Here is a 12369-nt window from a genome sequence, read left to right as displayed (position 1 = left end):
ATAACCAATACCTTTGTGCAATCTAGGCTTTGGCAAACATGATAGTACTAGAGAAATCTACAGAAAGGAAAACTTTCATACAAGATTTTGGATACGAGTTGAAAGCAAGAACTAAATACACTATATAATAGCTGAAGATCAGTCATTTCCATATTCCGTCTCTTAATGCAGCAATTTCAGGGACAAAGGTCAAACATGGTTTTTAAGACATTCATCTTTGGTTTGATGCTCTGTCTTTAGAAGTACAATCACCACTGATTTCTGTGTTCTCACTTGATGCAACCCAAGGGTCTTTGGAACTTCATGTGAAAAGTTACTGCTCACATAAGTGCAAAGCAATCTAAAGCTAACAGTACTTTCACTCTTTTTGAAAGTACCTGCTAAAGTTGGTACCTGTGACTGAAAAAGGTAATGAACTCAGGTATATATTGCAAAGCTGTATGCAATGAAAAGAAAACCCAAAACTTATTGCTTCTAAGCCTCTAACAGTCTGAGATTTTTTTTTTTTTAAGTTTTATTTCCCAAAACACATCATAAACCAATGAGAGCAATGGAGTTTCTGGAATTTACACTGAACTATTCCTTCTATTCCTTCTGTACAGATGCAAACAACTAGGATTCCTTATATTGAAATGACCTGCTATATAAGCACAATGAAATTAGATGCAAAAAACTTCTCAACAATACTAAATTAATTTTGTACAGCTATTCTTAATAGATACTATAAAAATACAGAAAAAATTAATAGAAATTTTAGATTCATAGTTTATAACTTGACAATTATAAACCATGGGGCACATATGAAAACAGTCTGCCCCTCCTGATGGGTCAGTGACAGGAGGTATGTTAATACAGCAATAAGCCATCAATACAGTACACACAAGCTTTAGACACAGAGCCTGGACAGGATGGCAGAGGGGAACAAAGGCAGGACTGTCTTCAGTCCAGAGAAGTGCATCACTTACTGCTTACTATACACTCTGGTATGAGGCTCTGACACTGAACTCATTGCTTATCTTAAGAATTCTTCTGACAGTATCTTTCAACTATGAAAGACACATTTTTGAAGGGAGGAAATTATAAACCAACATCTTTTCCACTGCTCTAAGAGAAGAGGCTTTAGGAACATACCAGGAATCCCTTATCAGCATCCCTGCTCCCTTGCCTGTTTCAAAATTCTCTGAATAATTTGGAACCTATTTCTCATCTCAGTCAAAATACAATCCAGCAGATGCCTCAACAGAAATTCTGAGATCACTATGCCTGGCACTCTGCAGAATGACTTCTCTCTCTACAAAATGAATGCAAGCCCTTATCAGTCTGCCAGGGCAGAACAACACCAGATGATATTGCCACCTGCACTCTCTTGCTCACTGCTCCAGATGTTGAAGAGCATTACTGCAGTTGCATAATATTTGTTTTCAGTAGTGGGCTCAGTGCAAACTAAGCCTCTACACAAAGCCCTTCTAAACACATACACAAAAAAAGATGATGCGTTCATACTGTTTAATGAACTTTTGTTTTATTCGAGCTCTTTCAAAGTTAGGCCAAGTAAGCTGCATGTAAAATTCAGCAGCTGCTCCAAAGGCATTCCAGATTTCCATTTCCCCAGACACTGGGAGACAGGCACAAAGGAATACAACTCTCCATATATACAGCTTGAATATCGTCCTCATCCACATTTGACATCCAGCCCCAAACCAGTTCCAAACAGTCTGTCAGTGGGGAAAAACAACCCTTCCTTATGTTAATAAAATATTAACTCTCTCTCACTGTGAGTAATAGCACTCCTCCAAGCCAGCTTCATGCTACAGGGAATCTTCATCTGTGTCAATGTCACTGCTTGGTTTGTTCAACCTCTCAAATTCTTCTCCATCCTGCGGGAACCAGAAGCAAAAGAGAACAATGTGAGCGAAAGTCACCTTGTTATTAATACCACTGAAAAAGAAAAAAAAAGAGTGAGGTTTATTCTGAAGGTATCACTTCAAGCAAAATCAAGACCCTGTAATTTAAATCTTTTACTGGTGTGCTATAAGGTTTAAGAAATACATACTCACAAAAAACATTCCCTGCATCTTTAACACTTTTTAGTGACTCACTGCCGAAACCATCTTGTAGCCCATTCTTCCATACAATCATAAAATGGTTTGGGTTGGAAGGTAGTGGAAGGATATTGGAGGGTCTCCCTGGAGCCTTCTCTTCTCCAGGATGAACATTTCCAACTCTCTCAGCCTGTCTTTATAGAAGAGGTGCTCCAGCCTTACTATCATCTTCCCCTGGACTCACCCCAGCAGATCTAAGTCCCCAGAGCTGGACACAGTACTACGGGTGGGGTCTCACAATAGCAGAGGGGCAGAATCATCTGCCGTGACCTGGTCACGCTGCTTTTGGTGCAGCCCAAGATATAGCTTGCTTTGCATGCTCACATGGTGCTATTCGTATCTACAACAGCTGCTTAGTTGTAAGTGGTAGAATAGATGACATCTGGCATACCAAAAATACATGAATTTGTGTTATTTATTGCTCATTAAACAACAACCGAAAAGGCACTACGTGGAATTACTGGAAAACATCTCCTAGGTTAAACGTTTGTCGGAAGGCAGTGGGGACAGCGCCCTCTGCTGGTTACAGTGGGCATCCACCCGGCCCGCCCGCAGCCGCGGCCTGACGTGCACAAACATTAACCCTCCCCATCAGCCGACGGCTCAGCTCAGCTGAATGACAGCTCTAAGAGCAAGCCGTCCCCGACACCTTCTAGGTAACTAGATCACTGTTCAAATCAGAACAAAAACCACTAGCAGGCCTGGAGGAAATATACAGCAAGAAAAAAACCCAAACCATGTTAAAACTCTGCATTTAAACATTGCCTTTTTGCCTTCAGCTATCTTTGACTGTTATGGCAGAAAGAACCTTAACATCAAATGTATTAACTTCCTTGTTTTGTGGTCTAAGCAACAGAGACTTACCAGTCTACTTAGGTACATTTACTTCCCAGGCATCAATTCCAATTTCTGAGTGCCCTGGGCAAGTAAACTCTCTTGGTTGTAAAGCTTTCAAGGAAAAGTTTGTACAAAGCTGAAGTTGCTCACAGGACTGTATACAGTTGCAGCAGGAAAGCAATGCTTACCTAGACTTCATGATTTCAAAAAGTGGCATATGGAAAGCAATACCCAAGATTTTAAGAAATACTGCAGAACTCTGGCATTGAGGGATGAGTCCAGTCGCACACAAGTTGATTCTTCCCAACATTTCTTAGCAAAAAGAAGGTGAAACAAAAGAGAAACCAAAGGAGAAAAGTACTGAAAAGCCTTACCCCACTTGACCTCTCCCACGCATCTCCTTTGATAAGTTTTCCCCTTTCCCGCAGAGTGGCATATTCCAGGCCTCTTCCTTTACTGGCATTATAAATGAATATGGAGAGAAGCACTACAGGAGCTTCCAAAAAGAACTCTAGAGAAGGTCTGAAGTCAAAGATGACGAAAGACACAGTAGTGATGATGACAGTGTTGATCTGAGCAATCATAACATGGAACATGTTGTCTCGGAACTTCAGGATGAAGGCTACAGACAGCCCCAGGAAAGCTGTGACAAATATAAGAGCCACGGAGAAGATGTTGTGCCCATAAAAGAAGCCACAGTTCCCTATCTGCCTCCGGTCCTTAGCCTGCAGCACTAGCATGAGCCCATTGAACAGCACTCCAAAGGCATAGAGTTTGCTGTTCTGTGTGAAGATGCTTTCCCCAAGCTGATCCACATCTTTCAGCATCTTTTCATTGTAGATGTTAGCCAGCGCAGACACAAAACACTGCACTAGAATAAGCAGATGGCCCAGGCTGAGGCGGAGAGGCTTCAATGCTCCTGCCATGGTATTGGTCACATTCCACTGGAAGCTGTGGAGGAAACTTGGTGCTGCGCAGTTGCCCTTTTCCACGCACGCTTCCTCAGGTCCAGTAGCGAGAAGGCAGTGGTTAGATGGCCTAAAAAACATACTGTGATGAAATCCATGTGCAGCCAAGCTGTGCTGGTGGCCTCCAGTTCCTCGAGTCAGGGCAACGATGGATAGGAATAAAATCACCAGAGACGCCCACTGTACCCAAGAGAGTCTTCGCCTGGTACACAAAAAAGCCACTAAATTTAGAAACACAGTGGCATTAATTAAATGACAGAACATCCAGATCTATAAAACATATAAAAGACATCATGCCACAGATAAGGAGACACACAGGTGTAAAGAAGAGTCTTTTCAGAATACCATAAAATGCCAAAATGCAACGTGACTTTCTACGGCAAAGGGGGCTGAGACCAGCAATCATGAAGTATTCTTCATTTGGAAGAATAAGGAAAAGGAAGGCCTTTCAAGATCCCGTTATTTCTAGATACTGATTACCTAACAACTTAAAAGCAACTCCCATCTCCATGGCAACAAAGGTCTGATGAATAAACTACAAAATCATATCCACATAATTACCACCTTTCTTTGGAAATTGTTCACTATACTGCTCTTTTCCCCCATGACTTGGAGTCCTTTTATAGTATTTTATGATGGTAACTCACATAAATCTACAAGTGTAATTCAAAATACTATTAGAACTATTTATACCGTTTTTCCACTCAAAAAAAGCCTGTTTATTTTGGTGAAAATCAAAAATTTGGAAGATTCAGTGAACGGTGACATCACAAAGAGACACAAAACTAAAATGAGAAAAAGCATTTTGAGTCAGACTATCAGGCACTGTTTTGGCATATGACTTATTTGTGCCATATTCAACACAAGCAACTCTTAGAGTGTAAAGTTAATACCCATTTCCCTGACAGTCTATTTTGAATCTAAATCATACTATTAAGACTATAATACTGTAATACTATAAGAGCACAAATTCGGCAAAGTGGAACACATTGTCTGACTTTTGTCACATGAATAATCAACCAAACACAACCCTATCTTTCACTCTTACGTGTCTCATTTCCTCTTACTCAACCATGTTTACACTCAATTAAGAACTGTAACTGGTAAGAAGTACCGGCAATCATGAAATAAGATATTTAATGTATAAATGAAAGCTTTCTTCTTACCATTCAATGACTATTATAATCATGATTTCAACTGTTTTCTACTAGAGTTGACCAAATGTGTAGACTCATGAAGAGACTCCTAATAACATATTATTTCCTACACCTTCAGATGTAGGAAACAAAACCATCTCTCCAAGATGGTAGAGCCACAAGGACAGAGAATTACTGTTCCCATCAGACAAAGAGAAAAAACATAGCTTAACTTCATCAAAGCTAGGAAGATTTAGTTTCATCTACTTTAGCAAATACTACTTACTTTAGCACTATCCTGAAGAGAAGAGCTGTTGTTATAATGACAAAATTTGAGAAGAGTACAGCCATTGCCTTGAAAGAGAAGGAGAGGAACAAAGTTATACTCCAGACACACTGTGGACACCAAAAACCTACAGACTTCAAGTTTTCACCTTCCTGCAAGGTGCCACAGTAAAAAACACTGGTACTGAATTTTCTTCCTCATCCAAAAGGTACAACGACACACCCGTAAAATGATATTCAAGTCACATTTCAAAATCTCAGGGAAGTCACAGAGCCCAAGCTCCATTCTAGTGGGGAAAGCTATACTGAAATGAAGATGTGAGAAACCAATGCAACAGAAAACTTACATAACAGAGGACAGTTTAGTTTTCAGTCAGATCAGTTCCCCAGCTGGGCTGACCAGGCAGCTGCAAAACAGCTGCATTGGCACAAAGGAGGAAGTCGCTCCAAAATGAGAATAAACAAAGAATAAAGTAAGGTGAGGCTGCTCCTGGCTACAGTGCCATTTGCAGTGTTCATGACTTGGACAAGGCACTTGTAGAAAACAAACTTCTTGTATGTCAAGTGCTTTTGCTGTAGAGTTTATTAAAGATAAAGAGGTGCTTGGGTTGAATTTTCAAGATTGCAACTGTAATTTAAAGTACAGCTGAAGACAACTCTGAAGTTTCTGTTTAATTTGGGAATAACTATATAACAACTTCAGTGCTCTAATCCACTATTGGCCATGATTCCAAGCTGCAAATTCCTCGTGGCAAGGACAATCTGTTTTGTCTCTGTATTAGACACTGTATAATGAGACACCAGACCAAGAAGAGGCTCTTTTAGGCACTCCAGTTACCAGTAAAGACCAGAATCCACCTGCACCAGTAGGGAAAAAAAGTCCTCTTTTTGAGGGTGGAGGTGTTCTGCAAACTGTCTGTTATTCTCGACTGCCTGGTAGAGTCAGTACATGGACAAAAGATCCAGGTATCTGAAGTTTTTGGTCCAACTGAGCCTCAGAGTGAACTCACCTTTTTTTGACAATTTTACACAAAAGCATATATGGACTCAGGGAGTACAAAATACAGGTTTTTTCCTTGAATTTTATCAGCATTTCCACATCACAATTCTCCTGTGTAGTGTCTTTTTGATTGACCAGAGGAAAAGCACAGACTTTTTTCTCATTATCTTCATTCCACTTTATCCCAACATACTGTCTGCTGAACAATAATTCTAATAAAACAACATAACACAGGCTCTCAAGTAAGCTGAAGACTTACTGACAATGAGACACCTGCCTAAGGAAACATATTTTAATTTTCCACTCTGCAAAATTAAAACTCAGTAAATATTCATGGTAGGTGAACACTGTGAAAGGAGAAAAATATTGAATAAACAAGGAAATCTGGCAGAAATCACTCAGGGAAAAAAAGCCTTTACACAAAATGTAGAAGTGTTCCATGCATGCTCTGGTTTTGCTTTACAGTCAATGCCCCCCATCCAAAAGAATTAATTTTGAGTCACTTTGTTCTCTGAAACCTCAAGAGACCTCTGTTCTAGATGAAAAGGAATGGGAATATCAAAGTTCCCCATGCCATTAATCTGCGCATCACAAGCAAAATCTCCTAAGGTAAGTCCCTAGGAAATTTAGCCACTAAAAAGTATCCACATTTATAGGTGAAGTTTCAAGCACAAAAATCTCACCAAAACAACTCTTTAATTCCAGTAACTGCTCACCCAGGTACTACTTAGTCCCAAAACTACTTTGTATTTAAAGTCACATGACGAAGTTCAGTCAGGTATGGCCATCTTCCTTTTAAGCATCTTCACATTTCACATTCATGATCTTGTACACTACCAAGATATTCCATTTTAGAGATATTTAGTTATCTCTTTTAATACTTCTTTATCATAGTAATAGTTTCAGCTAACCATCATAGAATTTCTCTAATTAAAAGAAGCTAGAAGTTTTAAAAAGAGGAATCTTAGAGCCCATGTTCTGAAGGGAGAAAGACAAGGTATGTCTGGGTGTGTGTGTGTATGTAAAACAAAAGCTCTGTGTATTACAAAGGATTACCTTAACTGAACCAAATGAAATTGCTTAACAGAAAAATAACACTTATGTAACCTCCTAAACACCAGGCTTTGCGTCTACATATATTATAGCTGAATTTCCTTCCTAAAACTAAAAACCAAAGCAACCCACAAAACAAACAAACAAACAAAAAACCAAAACACCAAATGCAACCCCAACCAACCAAAAATCACCCCCCCCAAAAAAAAAAAAAAAAAAAAATCCCATCAACAAAAAACCCCCATACAACAAGCCACAAACCCAAGCAGCTGTGCATGTTATCTTAAGATACTGGACTCGATTTTATTAGGTTTTTTCAGCTGAGTCCTGTTCTAGACTCTGGACTGGTCTGTCACTGGCAGAAATACAAACCGAAGAAAACAATATTTTAAAGTGAAATTCTGATAGAGAAGGTAGAAAACCATTTATTTTTAATGTTCAACAGGGACAGCCATAGTATTTTATAGCAAGAACAAACTATCCATTTCCATCTTGCTGCAATCATAGATTCTGAACCAAAAAGTATCATGATATAAAAATAAAAACAAGCACAAAGCCTGTACAATTTCCTGAGCATATTGGGGTTCAGCCAAAAGGCTGAGGGTAGCTAGAAGAAAGTACCAACTAAATTTTGTACCTAAACGTAGCTAACAAACAAATGCAAAAATTAAGTTGGTTTTCTTCATCCCCTCCTCAGTTTTTGTTACACTTATTCCTTTTGTGAGATTACGTTTACTCGCTTTATGTCATATATATGGAGTGGTAAAAGCCCCACAGAAAAGTGCAGCTCAAATAATAGCAAGAGAAACAAATGGACTGAAAGAGAACTACAGAGTAGAAGAAGGCAAAGCAGGAAAAGTAACAAAATCCCTCCTATTCTAAAGCACTTCACCCTATTTCTGTATCACTTTTGATGGAGAAAATATAAAGATTCTTCTCTGCTGGAAGTTGTACAACGCTGACCAGCCAGCAAGAGAATGGGAAGGTAACAGATTATTTATTCTTCCACCTGCCAATGTTAAAACAGCAGACAGCCTCAGTTACAGTCTTGCCTTGCCAGTGTTAGTTACCACAGTAGATAGCCTAAGAGCAGTATTCCCCACTAAGACATTAGAAGTCATGTTATTCAGTGTTAGTATACTTACTGGCTGGAGGTAGGACAGTACATAGAAGACAATCAAGTTATCCAAAAAGTAAAGAAAGGCAGGAATTGACCATTTCATCGAATTACATACATTCTTCCAGGAAAAACATTCAGAGAGATGATCCATACAACCCTTTTCTGAAAGGAAAAGAAATCAGTAAGAAAGACTAAATTTCTATTATAAAAAGCCCATTCCCTTGTAAAAGAATAGGTATCACTGTTCTCCTTTGAGGAACAGTGTTAGACTGAAAACACTTGGGTTCCACAGTTCTCTGGCAACACAGGAACCTGTCCTCCAGGGCAGAACACACAGCTGGAGCAGCAACCCTGTGTGGTGTTCACCTCCTTGCTTCAACAGAGAAAACATCACAGAACCTGTTACATCCATCACAGCGTTTGTCCACTGGGAATAAAAATTCCATTGTCGCCGATCTTTGAGGGCCAAAAAGCACCCCAGAGTCCCTACACAGTAGTGACATCCTTTCTGGGTGTGACTTCCTGTTGATTATTGATCAAATCTACAACAGGAACAATGACACAGACAGTGGATTCCTTCATAGAGCACCCAAAAGTCAGAAGTACAAAATAAACCAGAACTCTGTGTTTGCAGACCAGAGTACATGATCTGGGTATAAAGAGAACATATAGGAAGAAATGAAGAAAGGAAGGACAAAGCACAAAGAGTGACATTTACTTAGGTATTCAGGACACAAACTTTAGGAGGAAGGCTGTGATAAACTTTAGACTACTCCAGAGCTGGCACCAAAAGTACTTTATTAGCACAGATTTAAAACTATCCAATGATATCTAATCCTCTCCTAAAGCACCAACACAATGAGTTCAGAAAAATTCAGATATCTGGATATAAAAAAAAAAAAAAACAACCAGAAAACATGCAGTCATGGTAGGCAATGATGGCAAACACCAATTGAATATATGTACTTTCTTAGGTAAGCCTGTACTAAATGGTGAAGGTGAAAATTTTATTAGCTTGCCAGAGCAATGACTGTTTCCTGGAGAAGAAGACAAAACCAACAGTTCAATTTAACGTGAACCTCCAGTGCCTGACACCTTCTTCCAATTTAAATATTTGTTCTGTACCATTTTGAAATGCTATGAAGTTAATCTCTCGTAGTTTTTACATCAGGACAGAAAAGAAAGAAAAAACAAAAATCACCTGCAATGCAGAACCTGTGGCAAGTGGAGAGTGTCATCTATTGTTTAAAAAAAAAAGTGTTTGTAGGGCAGCAAATCTTAGAAAGTCAACACAGTTATTTAAATTGTAGGTACTAACCTTTTTTCCTATTCCAGAGTGCCAACACTACACATAGGACCAGTTTTACTACTTCAGAACACATGTTCACTGTCGTTGGAAGGTAATCATACTTGTTATCTGTGGGATCCAGCAAATCAGAGAGTACACAATCAGTTTCTGTCCCTGTACTCCTAATTAGAGTAAGAATCTACTTTAACCATTCCAATCACAATTTTAGTCACAAAAGGCTTTGTCAGAACTTCTGTTATAAATGTTTCAAAGTTTATGATATGCAGCTTCCTGAATGGCCTCTTTTCTGAGTTGAAATCTTTCCTCATTGGGTCCCAGTTTACAGCAGAACTTTTTTGGAAGAACTTAATAGCATGGCTGCTTTAAAAACAAATTAAAATGGGAAGGTTTTCCCCAAACACCAATGTGGTATTTAACCCTCACAAAAAAAATTACTCCCAGGATGACATAACCTTCTTTTAGAACTGGCAATACCAGCCAGTTTTAGCACACCCACTGGGGTATTACTTCTCTCTAAGCCTGTTGCAAGAAATACATTGCAATCAAATAATGTACTGCCAATAGTGCTTACACAACAATCTTGTCTTTAAAGAGTTAGCTATAAAATAAATCACTTGCCTCATCTTTTAAAGGTAGATCATACACCCTGCAACCCAAGTTATACCTTTATGGTAGACCACTGGTAGATGGAAATTTTCCAGTGCAGAAATACATGTCCCTATAAATATAATAGGATGTTTATGCCAGGAACTCTGCAGGTGAAGTAGAGGTTTTGGGTATGTTTTAGCCCAAACATCAACATTTTCTTACTCAAGGTACATCATGGATATTGTCCAACAGTACCTTCATTGGCAGAATACTTCATCAGGAGGATTCGACTTGAGCCCAACGCAATAAACACTCCTCCAAGCAGAAAGGTCTGGCTGGTTGTCTTGGAGCAAAGGGCAAATCGACCACACCACTCCAACTTCATTCTGCTGCCTCACCGTCACTGCCCTTTGGATGGCAGGAGAAAAAAACCACTGTGAACAGTACTTCCAGAAACTGGCTACACAAGGCAAAATAAGTGCATTTTACTGTTTTGTGTTATACAAAGATGCTTTCATCACAGAACAATCCACAATCTTGTTCAACAACTATTCTTTTTCTTTTAAAAAAACCCCAAAAAACCGAGTTCAACCTACGACCGAACACTGCCATGTCAATTAGACCATGGCACCAAGTGCCCCGTCCAATCTTTCCTTAAAACACCTCCAGGGATGCTGACTCCATCACCTCCTATTCCAATACATAATCCTTTCTGTGAAGAAATTCTTCCTGATGTCCAAACTAAACCTCCCGTGGCACAGTTTAAGATTGTGTCCTCATGTCCTGTTGCTGGTTGCCTGGGAGAAGAGGCTGACTCCCACCTGGCTACATGCTCCTTTCAGGCAGAGTGACGTAAGGGTAGACACCCGAGAGAAGGGTATATTACAAGGACAGTCAAAGGGGGATAAACGATGTATACACAGGGACTCTGAAGGTGACAAAAGGAGGTCGGTTCCTGAGAAGTCTGCAACCGCGGCATACGGATTAGCTAAAAGGATTAAATACTTCACACGCGTATTTTTCTTTAATATTTTTTTAAGTGCTCTTGCTCCTAACCCCAGCAAGGAGAAGCGCTACAACAGCGCAGCGAGACCAGCCCCTCAGAGCTGATCCGGCGCCGGCTCTTTCCCAGGGGCAGGGAAGGCGCAGGGCAGCCGGAGCCGGGCACCGGAGCCGCGTCTTCCGCCTGCGGCGCCGCCGTTACTCGCCCGACCCGTTAACGGGCCCCGGGGCCGCAGCAGCCCCCGAGGGAGGAGCGGGCAGGGAGAGCCCCTCCGGGCCAGCTGCGGGCTGGGCTCCGTCCCACGGTGACGGGTCCGTCCCATGCCGGCAGGGCGGCCGGAGCGCGGCGAACCGCACCGGCGGGACACCCACCTCGCCGCCTCCTCCGCAGCGGAGGAGGAAGACCCGCCGGGCTCTGCCGACCGCCTCCTGCCACGTCGCTGCCTCAGGCTGCAGCCGCGAGCGGCGGGGCGGCGGCCGCGCGGGGCGAGCGGGGCTCCGAGGCGGCAGCGCCCGGTGCTCGGACGCCGCGGCCAGGCGCACCCCGGCGCACCGGCTCCCGGGAGGCTGCGGCGGTACGGTTCCCCCCACTCGTCCCCGCCGCCCAGGGCCGGGCTCCCTCCGTCCCCCACACGAAGCCCCCTCAGCGCTCCCCGCGCCCCGTCTCCGATCCCGACTCACCACCCCCCCCCCCCTCCCCGGCCTCACCTGGAGGGGCGGGGCTGCGCGCGCCCCCCGCCTTGCCTTGCCCCGCCCCTCACGGGCGCGCGCGCGCGCGCGCCCTCCTCCCCAGCTTCGGCGCCGCCGGCCCGGCCCCGGCCCCGCCCCCGTGACTTCGAGGAACCCAGAGCTCCGCCCCCCGCTCGCGCACGCCCCGGCGGGAGCCGCGGCCCCGCCCCTTCCCGCCTTGCGCGCGCGCACCGTGTGTCGTCACGCGCGAGCGACGGGGGGCGGGAGGAACGCGAGGGG

At 42.4% G+C, this 12369-nt stretch overlaps 1 protein-coding gene across 3 annotated transcripts; it reads right to left on the bottom strand.

Moving 5' to 3' along the window:
- Positions 1-691: 691 nt before the first annotated feature.
- Positions 692-12198, bottom strand: SLC35A5 (solute carrier family 35 member A5). 3 transcript variants are annotated; one of them, XM_040054822.2, is made up of 7 exons: positions 12109-12198; positions 10654-10806; positions 9820-9918; positions 8527-8663; positions 5330-5397; positions 3314-4109; positions 692-1877 (listed from the first exon to the last, which is right to left on the bottom strand). In XM_040054822.2, exons 2-7 carry the CDS (start codon positions 10781-10783, stop codon positions 1809-1811), a joined length of 1299 nt encoding a protein of 432 aa, XP_039910756.1. In that variant the 5' UTR covers positions 10784-10806; positions 12109-12198; the 3' UTR covers positions 692-1808. The 3 variants fall into 3 exon arrangements, with proteins under 3 accessions (XP_039910756.1, XP_039910757.1, XP_039910759.1); XM_040054823.2 differs by lacking the exon at positions 12109-12198 and adding an exon at positions 11773-11866; XM_040054825.2 differs by lacking the exons at positions 8527-8663; positions 12109-12198 and having other exon boundaries at positions 10654-10678.
- Positions 12199-12369: the final 171 nt, after the last annotated feature.

The sequence above is a fragment of the Hirundo rustica genome, chromosome 2 (genome assembly GCF_015227805.2).
Source record: "Hirundo rustica isolate bHirRus1 chromosome 2, bHirRus1.pri.v3, whole genome shotgun sequence".
NCBI lineage: Eukaryota > Metazoa > Chordata > Aves > Passeriformes > Hirundinidae > Hirundo > Hirundo rustica.
The sequence above is the reverse complement of the archived record's forward strand: the minus strand, read 5'-3'. Positions and strand labels throughout refer to the sequence as shown.

What these genes read in the sequence shown, in the direction of transcription:
- SLC35A5 (XM_040054822.2), bottom strand. Translation starts at nt 10,783, where the DNA reads ATGAAGTTGGAGTGGTGTGGTCGATTTGCCCTTTGCTCCAAGACAACC. An exon ending in ACTCTGGAATAGGAAAAAAG is followed by an intron (nt 8,664 to 9,819) that starts GTTAGTACCTAC and finishes TTTTCCTTTCAG; the next exon opens with AAAAGGGTTGTATGGATCAT. An exon ending in TACTGTCCTACCTCCAGCCA is followed by an intron (nt 5,398 to 8,526) that starts GTAAGTATACTA and finishes TTCTCTTTCAAG; the next exon opens with GCAATGGCTGTACTCTTCTC.